The sequence below is a fragment of the Thalassophryne amazonica genome, chromosome 4, assembly GCF_902500255.1.
Source record: "Thalassophryne amazonica chromosome 4, fThaAma1.1, whole genome shotgun sequence".
Classification (NCBI taxonomy): Eukaryota; Metazoa; Chordata; class Actinopteri; order Batrachoidiformes; family Batrachoididae; genus Thalassophryne; species Thalassophryne amazonica.
In genome coordinates, this window is record NC_047106.1 from 60,186,601 (window position 1) to 60,210,556 (window position 23,956).

A 23,956-nucleotide genomic window follows, 5' to 3' on the forward strand; every position below is an offset into this window, starting at 1 on the left:
TGACAAACTCACTGCCTGAATGCCACACTACTGTTATTGTGAACACCCCCTTTTCTACTTTTTTTTTTTTTTTACTGATAGCCCAATTTCAGAACCTTTAGAGTGTGCATATAATGAATGCTTGGTCTTATTGGATTTGTGAGAATCTACTGGTACCTTGTTTCCCATGTAACAATAAGAAATATACTCAAAACCTGGATTAATCTTTTTAGTCACATAGCACTACTATTATTCTGAACACTACTGTACACAGTCTTTTTTTTGGTAGTACTCGCATGACATGGTTGCGTGTGTGTCCCCGAGCAGGGAACAACAACTCTCCTGAGACAATTTAATTGAGCTAACTGACGCTGCTAATTCTTGATGCATGAAGACGTCTGGATGCATGAAGACCTGTTCACATGAAACGCTGACGTGATTTTTGGCTGGACTAAGGAACTACACAGTTCTTTTTTTTTTTTTTGTTATGGAAGTCCGAAGTCATTGCACAGCATCACTGGACTACATGTTACAGTGGAACACCAAAATGCAAGTCCCTTTTCTGTTGTTTATAAATTAATAAAATATCAAATGACAAGGATCTATTTTAGCTGTTATATAAAACAAATAATGAATGTTTTTACATTCTTTCAATGGAATGAATATTTCATGAGGTGAAAGCTGGAACATACCAGCTTTTGCCTCGTTGAATGGTATGTTCCAGCTTTCACCTCACGAAATATTCGTACCATTGAACTCCATCCATCCATCCATCCATCCATTTTCTTCCGCTTTATCCGGAGTCAGGTCGCAGGGGCAGCAGCTCAAGCAAAGCCGCCCAGACCTCCCGATCCACGCACACCTCCCCCAGCTCCTCCGGGGGAACCCCAAGGCGTTCCCAAGCCAGTCGAGAGATGTAGTCCCTCCAGCATGTCCTGGTCTTCCCCGGGGCCTCCTCCCAGCGGGACGTGCCCGGAACACCTCTCAAGCGAGGCGTCCAGGGGGCATCCGGAAAAGATGCCCGAGCCACCTCAACTGACTCCTTTCAATGTGGAGGAGCAGTGGCTCGACTCCGAGCTCCTCCCGAGTGACCGAGCTCCTCACCCTATCTCTAAGGGAGCGCCCAGCCACCCTGCGGAGGAAACTCATCTCGGCCGCTTGTACTCGTGATCTCGTTCTTTCGGTCATGAGCCAAATCTCATGACCATAGGTGAGGATCGGAACGTAGATTGATTGGTAAATCGAGAGCTTGAACTCATAAACATTCGTTATTTGTATGCTTTGGTACATGTGTTTGCTACATTCTGATAACATTTCAAGAAATTGTACTAAGCTTCCCAAAATTCCTCCTTAAAATGTGAGGAGTTGATGTCAGAATGTGGACACCAACTCATGAAAATGCAGTGTCTAGATTTGTTAATCAAGGGCCATAACTTTTCCAAAATTTGTCAATCTTGTACAATATTACAATATGACTATTAACAAGGATTTGTACCAAGTTACAATAAATTCCTAATAAAAATGTGAGAGGAGTTGATTTCAGAGTGCTTGCACCCTTTTTGGGATGGACGGACGGAAAACGTCATGACATAATCCTCCTTCGGGCCTTCAGCCGGGGGGGATAAAAATGTATTGTGCAAAATATCCAAGCATCTTGCCTCAATAGTTTACATAATTGCTTTGCCATTTTATTGTTAATTTTCCCTTAAATATGTTTTTGTATGTATTTCAATATAATAATGTGTATAAGGGATAGAGACCTGTGAGACATACAAAAACAAATATTGGCGCTTCAGTCATTTTTAGGGATCAGCATATTCATTCTTTTTTTGTTTTCTTGAACTGAGAGATGTTAAAATACAAGTCATAAATTAAATAAATAAACTCGGCGTCGCAGATTGGTCTGCCCTGCCTCCACTGCGCGTGCGTCATTTCTAAGTTTAGCAGCTCGTCTAAGAGTGTCTTCACCCTAAACAATCAAAGGGAATATTGTCATTACTAACCATCAGATGACAAGGTAAAAACACTTAAATCATTCTAAAGTCAGTTTTAAGTAGAAACAAGGTCATTTTAACCAAAAATGAGGCAATACTCTGACACTTTGAAATGACCCACGTGCAGTGAGCGCATCACCTAGGAGCTTGTGTAGCTGCAGCACTCTGACCGCTTACTCCATCTTTTATGATGAAATAATGCTGAATTTATGTGGAAATGATTGTTGTACAAAAGCTTCAGATATCTGTCGCTGAGATAGATGATGACTGGAGTGCAGTTTTAAGCAGAAACGAGGTGTTAATCAGTGAACCTTGGCTAATGACGCACGTGCAGTGAAGGCAGGGCAGACTGATTTTTAGGGAGGACCATTCGGTCGGCGACACCGGTAATCAAGTGATTTCATAAACTAAAAAGTGACAATCATCACATTATCAATTCTCTAATGGAAGCCCTTGACATGAAGAAAACACTCTGAGACCGTTTCTATATATTTTTATGAATACTTAAAAGAATTTCTAAAATTTTAAAAACAAGAACAAAGACAAAAGGTTGGTGATGTTTCCATAGTGAAGTTCACAGAGTACACTACATCTCTTCGAGTGAGGTGGAATATTAAATCTCAAACACTTAATTTTGCTTTGACGTGTGTCAGCGTGCAACCATACAGTGTGTCCGGAAAGTATTCACAGCGCTTCACTTTATCCACATTTTGTCATGTTACAGCCTTATTCCAAAGTGGATAAATTTTTTTTTTCCTCAAAATTCTACACACAATACCTCATAATGAAAATGTAAAAAGTTTGTTTTTTTTGCAAATTTATTAAAAATAAAAGTATTCACAGCCTTTGCCATGAAGCTCTAAATTGAGCTTAGGTGAAACCTGTTTCCACTGATCATCCTCAAGATGATCAGATATTAAGATATAAGATATTTCTACAGCTTAATAGGAGTCCACCTAGGGCAAATTCATTTGATTGGACATAATTTGGAAAGGCACACATCTGTCTACATATAAGGTCCCACAGTTGGCAGTTCATGTCAGAGCACAAAGCAAGCATGGATTCAAAGTAACTGTCTGTAGACCTCAGACAGGACTGTCTTGAGGCACAAATGTGGGGAAGGGGAAAGAAACATCCATCCATTTTCTTCCACGTTATCAGGAGTCGGGTCGTGGGGGCAGCAGCTCAAGCAAAGCCGCCCAGACCTCCCGATCCACACACACCTCCCCCAGCTACTCCGGGGGAACCCCAAGGCGTTCCCAAGCCAGCCGAGAGATGTAGTCCCTCCAGCGTGTCCTGGGTCTTCCCCGGGGCCTCCTCCCAATGGGACGTGCCCGGAACACCTCTCCAGCGAGGCGTCCAGGGGGCATCCGGAAAAGATGCCCGAGCCACCTCAACTGACTCCTTTCGATGTGGAGGAGCAGCGGCTCGACTCCGAGCTCCTCCTAAGTGACCGAGCTCCTCACCCTATCTCTAAGGGAGCGCCCAGCCACCCTGCGGAGGAAACTCATCTCGCTTGTACTCGTGATCTCGTTCTTTCGGTCATGAGCCAAATCTCATGACCATAGGTGAGGATCAGAACGTAGATCGATCAGTAAATCGAGAGCTTTGCCCCCCTACTCAGCTCTCTCTTCATCACGACGGTCCAATACAGCGACCGCATGACTGCAGATGCTGCACCAGTCCGTCTATCGATCTCACGCTCCATCAGTCCCTCACTCATGAACAAGACCCCGAGATACTTAAACTCCTCCACTTGAGGCAAGGACACTCCACCGACCTGAAGAAGGCAAAGCACCTTTTTCCGGTCGAGAACCATGGCCTCGGATTTGGATGTGCTGATTTTCATCCCGGACGCTTCACACTCGGCGGAAAATCACCCCAGTGCACGCTGAAGGTCCTGATTGGACGAAGCCAACAGAACCACATCGTCCGCAAACAGCAGAGACGAGATTCTGTGGTTCCCAAACCAGACCCCCTCTACACCTTGGCTGCGCCTAGAAATTCTGTCCATAAAAATAGTGAACAGAACAGGTGACAAAGGGCAGCCCTGGCGGAGACCAACGTGCACTGGAAACAGGTTTGACTTACTCCCGGCAATGCGAACCAAGCTCCTGCTGCGGTCGTACAGGGACCGGATAGCCCTTAGCAAAGGACCCCGGACCCCGTACTCCCGGAGCACCCCCCACAGGGTGCAACGAGGGACATGGTCGAATGCCTTTTCCAGATCCACAAAGCACATGTGGACTGGTTGGTCGAACTCCCATGAACCCTCGAGCACCCGATGGAGGGTGCAGAGCTGGTCCAGTGTGCCGCGACCACGACGAAAACCACACTGCTCCTCCTGAATCCGAGGTTCGACCATCGGTAGAATTCTCCTCTCCAGGACTCTGGAATAGACCTTACCGGGGAGGCTGAGGAGTGTGATCCCCCTATAGTTGGAACACACCCTCCGGTCCCCCTTCTTAAACAGAGGGACCACCACCCCGGTCTGCCAATCCAGAGGCACTGCCCCCGATAGCCACGCGATGTTGCAGAGGCGTGTCAGCCAAGACAGTCCCACAACATCCAGAGACTTAAGGTACTCAGAACAGATTTCATCCACCCCAGGAGCCTTGCCACTGAGGAGCTTTCTAACCACCTCGGTGACTTCAGCCTGGGTAATGGATGAGTCCACCTCTGAGTCCCCAGTCTCTGCTTCCTCTTCGGAAGACGTGACGATGGGATTGAGGAGATCCTCGAAGTACTCCTTCCACTGCCCGACAACATCCCCAGTCAGGGTCAACAGGTCCCCACCCGAACCGTAAACAGTGCTGGTGGAGAGCTGCTTCCACCTCCTGAGGCGTCGGACGGTTTGCCAGAATCTATTCGAGGCCGACCAGTAGTCCTCCTCCATAGACTCCCCGAACTCCTCCCAGACCGCACAGGCTGCGGCACGCTTGGCCTGCTGGTACCTGTCAGCTGCCTCTGGGGTCCCACCTACCAACAAAGATAAGTAGGACTCCTTCTTCAGCTTGACGGAAAGAAACATTTCTGCTGATTTGAAGGTCCCAATGAGCACAGTGACCTCCATCATCTGTAAATGGAAGAGGACGTTTGGATCCACCAAGTTTCTTCCTAGAGCTGCCCACCCATCTAAACTGAGCAATCAGGGGAGAAGGGCCTTAGTCAGAGTGGTGAACAAGAACCCGATGGTCAGTCTGTCAGAGCTCCAGCATTCCTCTGTGAAGAGATGAGAACCTGCCAGTAGGACAATCATCTCTGCGGCAATCCACCAATCAGGCCTGTATGGTAGAGTGGCCAGACCGAATCCACTCCTTAGTAAAAGGCACATGGCAGCCCACCTGGAGTTTGGAAAAAGGCACCTGAAAAACTTTCAGACCAAGAGGCACAAAATTGATGAGACAAAGATTGAACTCATTAGTGTGAATGCCAGGAGTCATGTTTGGAGGAAACCTGGCACCATCCTTACAGTGAAGCATGGTGGTGGCAGCATCATGCTGTGGGGATGTTTTGCAGTGGTAGGAACTGAAAGACTCATCAGGATTGGGGAAAGGTGAATGCAGAAATGCACAGACACATCCTGGATGAAAACCTGCTCCAGAACGCTCTTGACCTCAGACTGGAGCGATGGTTCATCTTTCAACAGGACAATGACCCTAAGTACACAGCCAAGATATCAAAGGAGTGGCTTCAGGACAACTCTGTGAATGTCCTTGAAAGGCCCAGCCAGAGCCTAGACCTGAATCCCATTGAACATCTCTGTAGAGATCTGAAAATGGCTGTGCACTGACGCTCCCCATCCAACCTGATGGAGTTTGAGAGGTGCTACAAAGAGGAATGGGCAAAACTGGCCAAAGATAGGTGCACCAAGCTTGTGGCATCATGTTCAAGAAAACTTGAGGTTGTAACTGCTGTCATCAACAAAGTATTGAGCAAAGGATGCGAATACTTATGTGCACATGACTTCTTGGTTATTTTTTTTATCTTTAATGTACAAAAAAAAAAAAAAAACAACAACAACAACAAACACCTTTTTCATGTTATCATTATGGGGTGTTCTGAGCAGAATTTTTTTTTTGGGGGGGGTGGGGGGGTGGGGGATTAACTCCAATTTGGAATAAGGCTGTAACATAAAATGTGGGGAAAAAAAAGTCAAACACTGTGAATACTTTCCAGATGCACCAGAACTCAGAAATCTGCTGGAATCATTTCAACCTTATGAAAACTCCACCTGATGCTCTGTAATAATTCTTCATTTGTGCTGGAAAACTGGACAAACAGCTCATGCAGGTGGCAAACTTGCAGACTGTTTTTTCCCAAACATTTAGCAACTTAAATGAAAGAAAAAAAAAAGAAAAAAAAAAAAAAAGGGAATCATTTGAAACATACAAGAAGGCAAATTTTGGTCTCTCTCTAAAGATAAGTAGTACATCCTATAGAGGCCCTGAGGCCAGGTGGTGCAAGTGCTTCTCTCCAGATTCTGCAGCGTGAAGCAAATGAGTCTACGACTCCCCCTGGACAGAAGGCCAGTCCGTCACTGGTTACTTCCCCAGCCAAGGCTAGTACCCACTTTACAGCTGGGTGGACTGAGACAATGCAGATTAATTATCTTGTCCAGGGACACAGGTGGCATGAGGATTCAAACCCAAGTCTATGTATTGGCAGGACAGCTCATCCACTCTGCTACCTGTTCTACTTTGTAAAGATAAACCCACAATTAATTTATTGTTCACTTTAACAGAAGAATATTGAAATAGATTAAAAAAACACTGATATTGCGTATATTGTTGCCTAATGCCCTGATTATTTTTTAATGTCGGTTAGCGCTGTGTAGTCGGTGTTTGTTGTTATAGTGCATACTTGTACATCAACTGAATGGGAGAAAAATTACAATAACCCTTTGAACAGAGACGTACAAGGAGATCCATTAAACCCTATGACCGTATAATGTGTCTCTACATTGTACAATCAAGTAGGATCCAGCTCTTGAAGCAAGATCAACAGAATGAGAGAAAACTTTGCAGGCAAAAGTGGAAGCATCTATGAGACAGATCTGTTAAGGCCAAGAAGAAGCTAGAGGTGCAAAATAAGTGGTGCAGCGAGCAGGAACACGTGTGTGGTTTTATGTGGAACTGGGTCACTGGCATACACACAGCAGCGCCATTCAGACACCAGCAATAATGTTGTTCATGAATGAGGAGACCTAAAACCATTTTTCAAATTAAAGAGCAGGGTTCTTTGTGAAACGTTTGTTCTCCTGCATCACCATTTGAGTAATTTTGACAAGTACGCTAAATAAAGTGGATCACATGACTGTGTGTTTACTGCAGAACAGTTAATAATAAAAAAAAAGGTTCAAAAGCAAGCGATGCGATAACTCATCTAATAAGACCAAGAAGTCAAATTAAACAATGAATGGAATGAGTGGTTTCTGGTTCCTTCAGGAAAAAGCCGTGAACAAGCTCAAACTTGTGCGTCGACGCAATATAAATAACCCAACAATGAACAAATGAATTGTCAGAGGAAACATATCTTTTTAAGTGGACAGGGACAAAATATTCAGATCTGCAAAATTAACAGTATTCATTGTGTGCCTGCCCAGCAGACACTAAAATCTAGTATAAGCAAAAAATCGTTTGCAAGGACCCTGGCTCATCTGTGTGCAGTACTGTGCACATCGCTGGCCATTTTTAATTATTTGGCCCTTAAGTATTGAGTATTTCTGCATCAGCTAAAAAGCATTACATGACTAATGAAACCTAATAGTTTTCTGTCACTCACCTGAAACTTGTCTAAAGCTTCGGTCGAGTGTTTAGTCATTTATCTTCTAGTAAATCCCACACTGACCTACAAAAGTGATGGCTTTTACCTTCAGCCAGTTTGCATGATTTGACAGTCTGTCTGCAAAACTTCTATTTTTCAAACAGCCCGACTGCTGTATCACGGAACATAATGCAGCACTTAAAGCAAAGACTAGCCATGCAATCCTGACCGAATTAAGTTCGTGCCAAGCTAATCGCATCTCATTAAAAATTTGCATGCTTGTTCCCTAATCAAATGAACAGAAAAGGTATGCTGTGTAGTGTTTTCAGTATTCCAACAAGTTATAAAACATGCATAAACAGACGGATGGATTGTTGAAAATCAAATAGTTGGTCATACATTCTCTTGCACGCAAGCATACACACTCAGAGCTCACATACTGTGCATACATGCAAACACAAAGATGACAATCTTCCTACCTGTCCCCAGTATTTTTTTTTTAAACTATTTTTTCCAAACTTCCCCTACTGTAGGAACATTCACAAACTTGATTTGTAACAGCAACAACCAGAAAGAGCACTTATCAAGAAAATGAAATCTTTTAAAAAAATAAAATAAAAAGGCTAAAATATGGCTTTACAGTTAAAACTGTAATGACAAAATAAAATTTTCCCCAAATATTTTCCATTTTTGCTAATTGGCAATTATAGTTTTTAGATTCTATCAGGTACATCTGTGTGTATACACTATATGCATTCAATGCATGGGTTGGATTGTGTGGCATGGGTGGAGCTGGTAGAGAGGTGGTACTTGCTGGCGTATTTTGCTTCTGGTGACGCGCATAGGCTTTGATGTGGTGCCCGGTGTAGAACTGCAGAGCCTCAAGCCAAACCTGTGAAGACGCTTCCAAGCTGCCAGTCTGTGCGCACAGACCTGCTGAGGTCAGTTTTGGGAATGTTTCAGCCTTGTCTGTGTGGCCTGTGTGTATGTGACAGTGATTGAAAATGCATCTTGTGCCCGTCTTTGAGTGTGTTATTCCTCAGCAGTGCGAGTGTACATGTAAGATCGTGTTCGCCTGCCTGCGCGCTCCAGAGTTGAGCTTGTCATTCCCGAATGCTGGCAGAGTAGGAGAACTGTGGAAAGTGTGTACGCTGGTCTGAATCCTCTGTGTCTAAACTATCATCTGAAGGATAACACACAAAGAATAAAAATTATCCACCAATTAAAACCAAATCAAACAAAAATCAAACATTCACATTACAAATGAAGGAAACATGAGCTCACAAAAGCAGCTGGACTTACACTTGTCTGGAGGAGTTATTGTAATCGTTTGTGCCGTGAACTCATCATCAAAGTAACGCGTGTCTGTCTCTGATGTTACCTGTGGCTTGAACGGCGGGACAAGCTGAGGGGAAGAAATTCAAAATCAGTGCTGCTGTAAGTCCTGTACTTCACTGCATATCTGGAATGTTTTGCTTCACTTTTGCCACACAAAAGCTGACCTTTTTTTCAGTCACATCCTGCCAGTTAATGGTGGTAAAAAACTTATGACTCATCACTTCTTTGGCATCGTCAGGCCCACCCCCAAGCCTGTAAATCAGAAAAAGCACTCAATATTTCCCTAGTACCAGGGAGCTTTTTACTGAAGTAATTGTGCTGTCACTGCCATTAGAATCATAATACACACACACACACACACACACACACACACACACACACACACACACACACACACACACACACACACACACACACACACACACACACACACACACAAAGTGGTGTTTTCGCTCTCTCGATTGGGTGGATGGAGACGGAAGAGATATTACAGGTACGAGGTGCTCTACTGCACCGCCTCAGGGAGCTGTGGATGATGCTGCTACTCCAAATGATCTAGGGTTGGGTATTGGGAAACGGTTGTTTTCGAGTATCGTTAAGAAATGATTCAATCCACCGACATCAATAGCCTTTTTGCTTAACGATTCCCTTATCGGCCCTTCAGAGCAGCACTGCTTTAGGGGGTGTTTGCCAGGAAAATGATCATTTCTCTACGCTGATTACAGACCCGCTGCCGGGTCTGTAATCAACAACCTTCTGCAGCGCGGCTCTTCTTTGAAGCTTGAAGCAATGAAGCAGTGATCCGACATGCTGCTTCACTGGTTCTTCGTTTTATTTTGCTTTATCTTAATTTTTTCCGTGAAAACCCCAAAGAGCATATGTCTGTGAGTAATATTTACAATTTATGTTAAACCGACCTGTTATAGTCTTCTGAAATAGTTGATAGACGTATTTTATAACTTGAAAATGGGGCCGATGCTAACGCGTTAGGATGTCTACGGCGTTTTCAATGTTAAAGTTAGCATTAAGCTGTTCGCATCTCAGCACGTTTGTGTGCATTTGTTTTCTGTATAATAATTAATGGCTCAACGTTGGTTGTCATAAAAGAGTCAAATGTATTACAAATTGTAAATTTTTTTCATAATTAGTTTTGTTTATATAATAATAATAGCAACACCACCAAAAATAATAATGGTAATACTAACTATTAATGCTACAATACAATTTTAGAGAAAGAGACAAAAAGAATCTGATAAAAAAAACAGAAAATGTAAAACTAACAATGAATATAAATAAATAAATAACTGTTTCCTGTGAACACCTAGTGACTCTTACACCTCCACTTCATCCCTGTTTTATTTAAGTTTAATGACAATTTGTTTCTGTCAAACCATATTTTCAATTTGTTAATTTCTTCAGTGATTTCCTCCAGAACTATCTGCCAAGCTAGAAAACTGCTGCATCCTAGTAAGAGCAGAATACTACTGGAATGAATTTGAATAAGGAAAGTCGGGTTTTTTCTCACTAAAATGGATGCTGCACTCACTGCACTTTATTGTCTGGAATAGTCCCAGATTGCATTTCAGAGATTCTAGAATTCAAACCTTTTCGTGCGGGTGGTGTTGGGGGGTAATTTGGGGTCTCAGCTTTTGCTTTTTTGTTTTTCTCCATGTTCATCCCTGAATATGTCAATTGTGAGTCACTTTTGTGAGGATTAAAGTTACTAACTGGGACTCCTGTCTTGTTGCAAGAAAGAAACGAGAATCGTCCTCCGTTCTGTTCACACAGCTCCAAACGCTGCGCTGCTCTCTGCCAAGTTAGAATGATAGAGTCCAGTCGGAATTAATAACTTCAAAGCCAAAGCCGTTTAAATCGATTGACACCTCTTTCCAAATGTTGTAACACAAACTGCAATTGATCAAAACTATTTCTTTTCCTCCCAAAATGAGACGTCCTGCGCTGATGTGCAGCAGCCAACTGAGCTCAGCTCAGATGTATGGAGAAACATTCATGTCAAAATGTCTGAAAGGAAATGGTTTTGACAACAACTACAGATTTTATTTTTATTTATGTCCAGAGATCAAGGATTTAGTGACCAATTTCATATTTATTTACTTTAAAGACTCAATAAAATGTTGTTGGCATAGAAAACCTGTAAAGCCTACTTTTAGTACACAGAAAATTCACAAGAGGTATCGATATTCTATCTATATCCTATCGATAGATAGAATCTTATCAATACCCATCCCTAAAATGATGTGCTGCATGCTTTGTGTGCAGAATCCTTTGCCAGAAAGCCTCTCATTTCTTTCATTTACTGATGCTGCAATCTAAAAAGAGCAATGCACCAGGCTGAAGAGCTCAAGATTAAGAGACTAAATATAACCGCTTCTCAGCCTGCTCCTTACGTTCCACTCAGACTACACATCATGTAACTAGTATGTGATGCTCACTATGCCGCAAGTGCACTTGAGCTATACTCTTTAAACTGGTCACTGTAGCTGAGGAAGATATGTAGGGCCCAATGACTCTGGACACAAGGAAAAACTAATTTTTCCAAAACAAATCAAAAACTAAATTTGTGCTACAAGCTTTGATGAATGACTTCAATCACATTTTAGAATCAGTTCAGGACTTACTTACTACTTCGTTAGCATACAAATAAATATGATCACAAGAGCCGAGTTGAATGGAACATTTCATCACTTTACTGCACAAATGGAAAACATTATTTGTTTTATATGACACCTAAATAGATCCTTGCCATTTGATATTTTATTTACAATTATACATACGCCACAGCCAAGATCAGGTGTACAATTGAATATGTACATGTGTTATGCTAAGCTAATTCAGATATAATATGAATATTATCATTCCTAATGATGTCTATTTGTGAGTTTTGCCAGTTGCTTAAATAATAAATGCCAAAAACTGATATTCAATACATTTTCAGGGCTGTGAAATGAAAATTGTGAAATCCGAGGAAAATTTGCAGGGGGTAGATTGTAGATTAAAAAACAAAAAACAAATCAGGGTAAAATATCAATAACATACCTAATAATAAAAGCCACACATTCTTGTGTAAATTCCTGTAAATCCACTCAAAGCCACAATGTCTTTTTTCCCATGAAAAAAGTATACATTAATAAAAACTAATTTACATTGTTGTGTAAATTCATGTAGCCTAAATTCATTCAAAGCCACGTCTTTTTTTTTTCAATCAAAGAAAGTCTAGATTAATGAAAGAAAAAAAGGCACATAATCTTTTCTGAAATCCTGTTTGAACACCACAATGTTTATTTTCCAGAGAGAAAAAAATTCTTACCAGTTCGCTTTCCCGTTCATCTTTCAGGTGTGTTGATGAAGCCAGCAACAATTCCACGGATTCTTGTCCTTATCACACTTTTTCAAAACGTCTTTCTCGCCATCTTCGCTCTGTCTGATGTCGCTCCGTGACACAGACATGCTGCAAAATTCTTCTTTTAAAAACTTGAAAGTTCTAAAAGTTTGCGATGTCCACATGCTACGTTCAGCTAGCTTCGCACAGGAGCCACACAGCGTCACCGCAGCAACCAACCAGTCCAACGTTACAACAACTGTTGTAACAGCCAGGCTTTGAGTGGCATTTATTTTCCTCGAAACTCTGCGGATCCGAGGAAACTGATTTGAATCTGTAACACACAGATCAGTGTCCACAGACTTATAAAACTTGCATGATGTCGTAAAAAAAGAGAATGCTTTGCGATAAACATTTTAAAAACTCAGTAACGATCACAATTAAAGAGTACAACACTGACACTCCCGCACCCCTCCCCATGATGAAATCCGCGGAATTCCACGGATCAGCGGAGTTTTCACAGCTCTACATTTTACATGCTGTGTACAATGCTGAACAGTGGTCACTATGCCAGCATTTTTGCTGTTATGCTGTTTCATATGTAATTTTGCAGTAGTTTATCATTCAAAGTTATATTTAAATCTTGAAAAATATGTCTTTTGTGATCAAATATTAGTTACACAATTTTATACTCTCTACAGGTTAAAGTTTGAGGATCCATCGAAAACTGACTGCAGCATTAAAAATCGCAAAAGCCTCTGTTTTTATTTATATATATATATATACATATATATATATATATATATATATATACACACACACACACACACATACTTTTCAGCTTTTTTTTTTGATGATGCTCAATTTTCTTTGCAATTAAAAACTATTAATGCTGATTTATCTCATATTAAATGTCGATCTTTTGTGTAAGTGTTCTGAAATGTATATATATATTTTTTTTTACTTTCAAGGAGAACATTGGATTGGATGTCCTGTCCGTAGACAAAACATTTTTGTTCATATTAGTAGTTGTATCAGTAGAAAATATATTTACATATTGCTGGTACATGAGGTACTATTGACTCTGCAGGAGTTGCAAAAATGAGGAAATAATTTAATAACTGGGCTTCTAGGAGATGAATAATATGTCAATGTCCTGTCTGTAGACACCACATTTACTGTTATATTATCAATAAAATCTGGACTATAAATTTAATATAATGAAATGTATACATGTTGAACAGAGAAATTGAGTTGACTTTTTCACCTTTTTTTTGACAAAGGCTAAAAATATAGGTGCCAAGGCTCACTAAAATGAAAACTTTTGTTTCATAAATTTTATAAAAATTTCAAAACAAATTCATAAGTCCTATTTATCATGTTGACCATATTAATATAGTCATAATATAATGAATAGATATTCAAAAATGTATAAATTATAGTAATTTTGAGTTCATTATACAGGACATAAAACCTTTCCTCTACAAATAAGTCTGATTTATTTTTAACGGAGTGACCACACCAACATGTAACACGGTATCTTGTAGATTCCATCAACTTTTTTCACTGAATTTGAAGAAATCTGATATATAACTCCACTTTCATGAAAAAATTTTTGTTGACTGAGATGGTTTTAATTTTATCCCATGTGACACACCCATTGTACGAGGTCTGTTAGAAAAGTATCAGACCTTTTTATTTTTTGCAAAAACCATATGGATTTGAATCACGTGTGATTGCATCAGCCAAGCTTGAACCTTCATGCGCATGCGTGAGTTTTTTCATGCCTGTCGGTTGCGTCATTCGCCTGTGAGCAGGCTTTGTGTGAGCAGTGGTCCACCCCTCTCGTCGGATTTTTATTGCGAATAAAATGTCTGAACAATTTGGAGCTTTGCTGCATCAAATTTTTCCAGAAACTGTGAGAGACCTCCAGCTGGACACCATTCGGAAAATTCAGATGGCTTTCAGGGACGATTTTATGGGGATTACACAGATTAAGGAGTGCTCCAGCTGGTTTAAAGACCGCCCACAGCGGCTGAGAGCGCGCACTCCGAGCACCGATCGACAGGCTCAAACCCCGCTGAAACAACCAGATCATTTCCAACGTGAAGGCTTTGTTGATCCGGGACGTCATCTAACTTCCACAAAAAAGGCAGAAGACGTGGACATCAGCACTTTTTCGGCACATTCCACTGTTACAGGAGTTTTTTTTCCATGGAAAGAGAAGTGGAGGAATGTGCCACGGAGCCGCTCATGGCGCGGGACAAAACCACCTCCATGTTGGTCTCACAGGACGGCTTTCAGATGGCTTTTCAGTCGTGTGACTATCCGAGAAATTGTGCATGAGCTGGACATGCCACAACATGTCCTGTGAGGCTTCATCACGGCGTTGCTTTGCGCCATGCGGCTCCCCCGCGACGCGCGGAATTTCTCCGCGCGTCTGTCTCAATGTGCCGAAAAAGTGCTGATGTCCACCTCTTCCGCAATTCCTGTGCTAGTCAGAGGACGTCCCGGATAAAACACAGCGTCCAGTTTGGAAATGAACGGCACATTCCACTGTTACAGGAGTTTTTGTCATGGAAAGAGGAGCAGAGGAATTCCGCGCGTCGCGGCAGAGCCACATGGCGCAAAGCAACGCCGTGATGAAGCCTCACAGGATATGTTCTGGCATGTCCAGTTCATGCTCAATTTCTCAGATAGTCACACGACTGAAAAACCACCGAAAGCTGTCCTGTGAGACCAACACGGAGGTGGTTTTGTCCCGCGCCATAAGCGGCTCCGTGGCGCATTTCCATGAAAAAAAACTCCTGTAACAGTGGAATGTGCCAAAAAAGTGCTGATGTCCACGTCTTCTGCCTTTTTTGTGGAAGTCAGACGACGTCCCAGATCAACAAAGCCTTCATGTTGGAAATGATCTGGTTGTTTCAGCGGGGTTTCAGCCTGTCGATCGGCGCTCGGAGTGTGCCGCGCTCTCAGCAGCTGTGGGCGGTCTTTAAACCGGCTGGAGCACTCCTTAATCTGTGTAATCCCCATAAAATTGTCCCTGAAAGCCATCTGAATTTTCCAAATGGTGTCCACCTGGAGGTCTCTCAGTTTCTGGAAAACATTTGATGCAGAAAAGCTCCAAATCGTTCAGACATTTTATTCGCAATAAAAATCCAACGAAAGGGGTGGACCACTGCTCACAGGCGAATGACGCAACCGACAGGCGTGGAAAAACTCACGCATGCGCACGAAGGTTCAAGCTTGGCTGATGCAATCACACATGATTCAAATCCATATGGTTTTTGCAAAAAATAAAAAGGTCCGATACTTTTCTAACAGACCTCTTACACCTGTTCTTGGCTGTCTACTGTCTGATTTCATCAATTCTGTGACAAAGGTACAGCGATAGAAATGCTTCCAATTCATTATCTGTCAGCACTTCTACAACGGCTAGAGATGTCCCTGAGAAGTGTGTGTAAGCTTCTAATCAGAGTATGGTTTACTGGATTTAGCTTCCTCGTATTATGGATGCATTTTTATGAAAAGGTAGTGGAGTTGTTCAGTGGAGCGTAACGCATGGAACTGAAATTCATGGTAAATGTAATCAAATTGCACAAAAATATGTAAATCATTCAAAGGACTGTCTTTTATAATGAGACAAATAATCAATGCCACGTGAAACACAATTCACCAACTGAATGAGAGATTCTATTTAGGTGTTACATAATGTATCAATAGCATTAACAATATGTTTGATTAATTTCCTGTAAACAATGTTTCCACTTGGTTTGTCCAGGTAAAATTCAATGAATTATGGAAAACGTTCCAATGTTCTGTGATTAGTATTTGTTTGCTATTGAACATATTTCAAAGACAGTCACCTCTGTTTGGGATCTTTTTTGAGCAGACCAGCCAGCAGAGCCTTGGCATCAGGAGCCAGATTCTTTGGAAAACGAATCTCCTCCATGAGGATGAGCTCAAAGAGACGCTCATGGTCCTGGTTATAGAAAGGTAACCGGCCACACATCATCTCATACATGACCACGCCCAGGCCCCACCAATCCACTGCTCGTCCATAGTCATTGTCTTCTAGAACCTAATGGGATGGTAGGAAAGATGGGGGGAAAAATAAATACATAAATAAAGCAATTTGACATATATAAACAAATAGGTAGAAAATGATAGCTCTGCTTTCTCAAAACTCTTCAGCAATTGTTAAACATTTAAACTGTTGATAGTAAAGTAAAGGCAATGTCCAGACCTGGGTCAAATACACATACTAATTAAATATTTCTATTTCATAATGCAGCATTTGGTATGTGAAATATTTTTTGTTCTTCAATAAGCTAGGCCAAATAAAGGATTTTCAGCAAAGTATTTACATCACCAGGGCTCTACGCACCAGATATCACTTCCTATGCCCGGCAAGCTGGGAGTCAAATCTATTTCTCCACTTGACAAGAAATATATATATACACAGTAAAATTCACATATAATGGGTTCAGGTGGACCAGCAAATTTTGTCCATTATAATGGAAATCCGTTTTATGTAGAAAACACACAAAATCCATTTGATCTAAATCTGCTGTGGAGTGGTACCTTAAAATCCTAAAGCCTGATTTATGCTTCTCCAGCTCTGTGACCATGCAATGATGTTGACATGCACGTGACCCATCAAAGTTCTCCATCATATCTTTATGCAATTTACAGCAGGAACAGTTTTTTTTTTTTAATGGAATAATTTGTCCCTCAACGAGCTCCACTTCTTTATACAATCATCAACCTCCAAACCAACGGTACAGTACATACAACTTCCTTCATGAATTGCGGGTTACTTGGGCATCTTTTTCGGACTTTGTGTTGTGAAGATGGTCATATTTGCAGACGTTTCTGCTAAAACATATCTGATCCATGATTGAAATGTTATGAGCGTGTCCACTGCAACAACTTTTAAAATATCAGCTTGGGACTCTGACGAAGGCGGTCGCATCTCCTCCATTCTCCCTTTTATCTCTGTTCTCTGCTTTAACCTTCAAGTCCCTACTTCACCAGACTGTGAATTCCTCAAATTATATTGGATACTGGATCTATTGGACTACTATTGGATTAACCATGGAATTGATCAGCTGGTCTCTGAACGCTATTGACACCATTTTTTCTACAAGAAGGTCAGGACCAGGGGATCCTACCTGCCCAGATGGAACACATCCTGCAGGCTATGTTCTCGACTCCTGGAGTTCCTGGCGTGTGGCATGCTTGGCACCTTTCTCTGTTGAGGACGTCGAGGATTTATTCATTTTTTGGTCTTATGGTAGCAGGGCTGGTACTTTTTGGTTTATGTGCTGCCCTGATCTACCGGAAAATTGGCAAGACGGCGGCATTAAGAACCACGGCCCCTCGCTTGTCCGTCATGATTAACAAGGTTGGCAAGGCAGTGCATTCTCAGACTGCGATGACTCTTGAACTCAGACGCAAATTGGATGACATCTTGGAGCAGATGCATGCCTTGCAGTTGAAGATTTCAGAGGCCGGTGAATATTTTTAATTCATAATTGGGAATATTCATTCATTCATAATTGGGATTTGATTGTTCAAGTGGAACTGTTAAAAGTGTTTTTCACTGCTCAAACCATAACACTACAGGCTTATCTGCCTGAAGGTCAAATTGCCCGACTGTTTTCCCTCCAGAGGAATTTCTTCGGCCTGGGGATCATTTGGCTGTTTCTTAACTCACAAAGACAATAAACTGCTTTTCACAGGACTGAAGCATGCTCCATTCCCTCCCCCCAGCCCCCTCCTATCCCTCATCAACACTCCCCACTCCAGCGTCTGCTCACGTCACTCCTTTCCCCTTCTGCGGGGCGGTGCAGTTTTAGCTGCAGCCCCCATTCTTCCCCCTAAGGTGATGGCGGCGCATCTCAGGGTTGCTGTGTGGCCTTCACCCATTTGCCTTAATTCGGATGACTTCTTCAAACTTAGTGCACATAAACAATGTCAAATGTGTATGCACTGTCTTTAATTCTGATGTGTGCCATTATTACGGTAAACAAGTAATAATTGTGGACTAATTGCTGTCTGAGGTAACTGGAGTGTAAACATAATTTCTCCACTGTGAGATCAATAAAGTATATCTCATCTCATGAGAGAGGCAGGAGTGAAAAAATTAAAGTGATAAATCACAGGCTTTTGTGGTGTCCGTCATTTAGCAAGTGCGCAGTTTTACAGCCCCGCTGAGGGCTCTGATCTAAAGTGGTTTGGTTCGTCACACCCAGGGATATGTGTGATATTTAACACCATATTACAGTACAGGCAACAGGCAGCATTTTGTTAATAAATACCAGCCTTGAATTACTGCCTGCCTTGTTTAGGTGCCGGGTGTGAGGATGGTGTGAAAACAAAACAAAACAAAAAAAAAAAACCTAGAAGCACTCAGGGAGTGCAAACCTCCGCCAAGGCCATGGGGTCACTGACGCCATAACATCTACACGCCATGGAATCACTGAACCTAAAAAAGTCTAAATGATGTTTGCTCAGTAGTAAAAAAAGTTTCATCTGCCGTGACTGGACAGTATGTATCCTTAGTGCGTGGCATCATAGTTTATTGCAACATGCACCTTTCCCAGAAGCTACTGTCATCTGAGCACTGATAGTGATATTGCATGTGCTTATAGACAAAAACAAATAAGAGACAAAATTCAATTTATTATTCAGCTAAACTGCAAATATATGAATTTTAACATTTATGAAACACTTCTCTAAACAAGGCCATAGGGTCACTGACCCTAAAGAGATTCCCTCCTTGGCACAGTGATCTATTTATTTTTGTCTTTCTCTAAAATTGTATATAATAATCATTAGATTATTAATATATAAACAAAAATACATTTAAGAAATATTACAATTTGAAAACAAATGCACCCGAACGTGATGACAGCTGTAACTACTTAATGCTAACTTTTAACATTGAAAATGCCATAGACATGCTAACGCCTTAGCATCGGGATCTGGATTGTGATCCGGATCACCACTAAAATTTAATCACTTGCTCCTCTTGTCATTTCCAACCACTCCACAAAATTTCATCAAAATCCGTTCAAAACGTTTTGAGTTATCCTGCCAACAAACAGACAGACAAACAAACAAACACGACCGAAAACATAACCTCCTTGGCGGAGGCAAAAATTCAGCTGGGCTTTTAATCAAGGAAAGTCTGCAGAGATGTTACTGGTATAAGTCCTGAATGCAGGGCAGGCAGGCGCCAATGATTTTTTTTCCTGCAGATATAGATATATATATACACACACACACTCAACAAAAATATAAACGCAACACTTTTGGTTTTGCTCCCATTTTGTATGAGATGAACTCAAAGATCTAAAACTTTTTCCACATACACAATATCACCATTTCTCTCAAATATTGTTCACAAACCAGTCTAAATCTGTAATAGTGAGCACTTCTCCTTTGCTGAGATAATCCATCCCACCTCACAGGTGTGCCATACCAAGATGCTGATTAGACACCATGATTAGTGCACAGGTGTGCCTTAGACTGCCCACAATAAAAGGCCACTCTGAAAGGTGCAGTTTTATCACACAGCACAATGCCACAGATGTCGCAAGATTTGAGGGAGCGTGCAATTGGCATGCTGACAGCAGGAATGTCAACCAGAGCTATTGCTCGTGTATTGAATGTTCATGTCTCTACCATAAGCCGTCTCCAAAGTCGTTTCAGAGAATTTGGCAGTACATCCAACCATCCTCACAACCGCAGACCACGTGTAACCACACCAGACCAGGACCTCCACATCCAGCATGTTCACCTCCAAGATCATCTGAGACCAGCCACTCGGACAGCTGCTGGAACAATCGGTTTGCATAACCAAAGAATTTCTGCACAAACTGTCAGAAACCGTCTCTGGGAAGCTCATCTGCATGCTTGTCGTTCTCATCAGGGTCTTGACCTGACTCCAGTTCGTCGTTGTAACCAACTTGAGTGGGCAAATGCTCACATTCGCTGGTGTTTGGCACGTTGGAGAGGTGTTCTCTTCACGGATGATGCAAAGATGTGTTGCACTGCATGAGGCAAATGGTGGTCACACCAGATACTGACTGGTATCCCCCCCCCAATAAAACAAAACTGCACCTTTCAGAGTGGCCTTTTATTGTGGGCAGTCTAAGGCACACCTGTGCACTAATCATGGTGTCTAATCAGCATCTTGGTATGGCACACCTGTGAGGTGGGATGGATTATCTTAGCAAAGGAGAAGTGCTCACTATCACAGATTTAGACTGGTTTGTGAACAATATTTGAGGGAAATGGTGATATTGTGTATGTGGAAAAAGTTTTAGATCTTTGAGTTCATCTCATACAAAATGGGAGCAAAACCAAAAGTGTTGCGTTTAAAACAAAGGAGCAGCTTTTACTGAAGGTTGCATGGTGGTGCTCTATATCTATCTATCTATCTATCTATCTATCTATCTATCTATCTATCTATCTAGAGAGAGAGAGAGAGAGAGAGAGAGAGAAAGAGAGAGAGAGAGAGAGAGAGAGCACCACCATGCAATAAGCAGGGGAAGGACGAACAAAAAAACAAACATAACAATAACACTCACCTTCAATAAAAGCTGCTCCTTTGTTTTACTTTTTTTTTTTTTTTTTTAAGTAAACAGTTTTTTTATATTGCTGTTCAATTTGCACAGAATTATAGCAGGAAAACTAAGAGTAATATTTACTCAATGTTTTAGTTGTTTAAAATATATCATTATTATTAGCAGTAGCAGGAGGTGCAAAAATGTCTACAATATTATCAAGTCAATCTTTACTCTAGGTTTTTTTTTGGGGGGGGGGGGGGGGGGGGGAGAAGCAAACCTGTTTACTTATGTGTAAAGTGCTATGATAAGATGTTTTCATCACATGTGCCATCCAAGAGAATCACACCTGATGTATATTTGAACAAAAGGAGGGGGATACACAATTTTATTTTATTTTTTTAACAAAACGCTTTTAACAAAACGGTTATTTTTGTGTTGGCACCACATTATGAAACAGAGAGGGCATGGCTGTTGATGTGTGTTATTAAAACAGAAGTGTTGCATATTGCACGCACATCAGTCTGCTTATGTACTTTAAAAACATGCAATGTCCCCTGCAATGAAAGCAGGCATTGAGCTGCATGCTGGCTCACTCAAACATCACCACAGGAGACGGGGTGAGGGGAAATACACATGGATTTAGAGAATTAGGTTTCATTTATCCTAAACTGATTAATTTAAAAAAAAAAGCTTCTGCACTGATTACACTGATTTTTGACCAAATTTTGTCCTAAGTGGGTCTGAAAAATTAACTTGCCACTTCAGGCATGACAGAGGCATTAGTCCGATAAAACCATACATTTGGCAATGTCATGTGGACAAGCAATTACTGTCAAACTCTGGCTACATCTGAGGCTAACGATTGTTGAGCACTAAATTTCAAAGCATTTGCTCAAAGAAGGCATTTATAAAGTTTCTATAGCACTTTCCCATCTGATGCACACACACACACACACACACACACACACACACACACACACACACACACACACACACACACACACACACACACACACACACACACACACACACACACACACACACACACACACACACACACACACACACACACACACACAGGGTTCTCCCCAGAAAGTTTTAGTATAGCAGTGCTTTTGGGAACTATCAACGCGCGCAACACTTCCACTTGGTGTCCTATCTGACCTTGTGTCCTGAAGCCCTAAGACAAAAACAAAAATCTTTTAGTGCTGTTTCTGGTCTGATTCTGTGCTGAATTGTTGATTAGTTAAATTCATCTAAAATGTCTGTGTTTCATTGACACACTGTATGTAGCAAATGTTCAATAAACTTGTTTGAAAAAAAATGCACAGAAAGAATTTAAAATGTGGAAGATTAAAGATTAAAATGTGGAAGAGAGTGTGAAAATGTCACATTGTCCTTGTGATTCAGATTTTGACACCCTTCTATACTGTCAAAAAATGGAAAAACAAAAGGTCCAGCTTTCCTCCCAGAGTCAGCAGGTGCTGTTCTGGAAAACGTCTCATTACTCTGCAGTTGTCGGCATTTCTCAGCGTGTGATGTACGTTTTAGTTTTCCTAAAAAAATTTTATAGAAAATATTATAGAAAATCATATATTTCAAGTAAAGAAACGAACACTGCTCCGTTCGATAACGAAGCTTGTGAGCTTTCATTCTAAAGTAAAGTTTCAGATTTACAGAGGCTGTACAGAGAGACAGGAGACAACACACTTCACCAAAAAACTCTTAAATGTTGTCAGAGTCTGTCGGATTTTGCATTCTAACGTGTGGTGACGCTGCTGTTTGTGTCGCTGGACCCTATTTTAGTCCCACTGTGAGCGTGCACGCAGAATGTCTTCATGATGCTGTTTTGTACAGGCTGGACACGCAGATGGATTTTTTTTACATTGGGGAAAAAGCCAGAAAACGTTACTTTTCGATGATGGACTTTCTATCTAACCATGAGAGAACTTTGTGAGGAGCTCCGCAAAACCGGCTGGCGATCACGCATGATCAATGCGTGGGGACTCCTTCAGTGGAGCGGGCTTTGGAAGTGGATGACTGTTCAGGTTTTTTTCTTCTTCTCAGTGGCGCTGGGAGGGTTTATTTTTATTTTACTTTGAGTGTCTGTCTTGTCTGTCACGTTTTTGCATAGTGGAAAGCGGCTCCTTTTACCGTGACTGCATCAAAATGAACAGTTATCACTTAAAAAATGAGTCGTCATCATCACACCACATCACACTTATATAAACTTTGTAATTAATCTGTGGTTCCGTTTTTAACGTCAGCAGCATTTCATGCAAGTGTGCGGTTTCCTCTAAGAAACGCTGTTGGAAACACTTGGAAATGTTCTGATTTCAGTGCGACATGTCATTTAAAACATAGAAGAATGGAAATAATGCACACCACTATCCAGCACTAAAATATCAAAGTGTGTCTCAGTACCTGAAGAATTTCAAATTTCGTTCTGCTGTTTTCTTCATAAAAGCCTCCCTGTTCACTGTCACAGAGGCTGCAGCATCTTTCTTAGCCTCTGATCTGATCGATCCCACAGCAGACAGCATTATCACGAACCAATAGATTAATGGATATTTGTGCTGCTGAATCACGACATGCTGTGAGATATGGTTGCATTGCCCGAGTCGGCTATGCACCTGCCTCTGTGACGCTCTGCGCCGGCGTGCCTCTTCCCCAGACGGCCCGGCGATCGCTGCGTCCCCGCCAAGATGAAACAAAAAATGGCGAGATCTGGCTTCATTTAAGGCTTGTTTTGTCATGGTCTGTGTCATCTGGATGTCAACAGGATAAAATAAAGAGCTGAAGTTGTTTATGTGAAATTTCCCGCAAAAGCGGGTTTGCGTGCCGTTAGATTCCCACCAAATCTGCCGTTAAAACATGAGATGACACTACACTATAGCGGCACTAGATGGTAGTATGATGGCGTGGCGCCGTTGTTCCATTGTCTGGGGAGAACCCTGCAC

At 41.6% G+C, this 23,956-nt stretch overlaps 1 protein-coding gene and 1 long non-coding RNA gene across 2 annotated transcripts in view; one reads left to right on the forward strand and one right to left on the reverse strand.

The window, feature by feature from the left end:
* The first annotated feature begins 1,129 nt into the window (after positions 1-1,129).
* On the forward strand, positions 1,130-23,418 carry LOC117508277. The gene is made up of 3 exons (XR_004560040.1): positions 1,130-2,617; positions 10,582-10,585; positions 23,408-23,418. It is a non-coding gene; the product is annotated as an uncharacterized LOC117508277 (long non-coding RNA).
* Positions 7,288-23,956, reverse strand: part of akt2 (v-akt murine thymoma viral oncogene homolog 2) — a 47,964-nt gene continuing 31,295 nt past the window's right edge. The window contains exons 11-14 of the mRNA XM_034167959.1: positions 16,284-16,498; positions 9,242-9,329; positions 9,042-9,144; positions 7,288-8,922 (exon numbers count right to left, since the gene is read on the reverse strand). Coding sequence (XP_034023850.1) covers positions 8,843-8,922; positions 9,042-9,144; positions 9,242-9,329; positions 16,284-16,498 — 486 coding nt within the window. The 3' untranslated portion in view covers positions 7,288-8,842. The remainder of the gene's footprint in view (positions 8,923-9,041; positions 9,145-9,241; positions 9,330-16,283; positions 16,499-23,956) is intronic.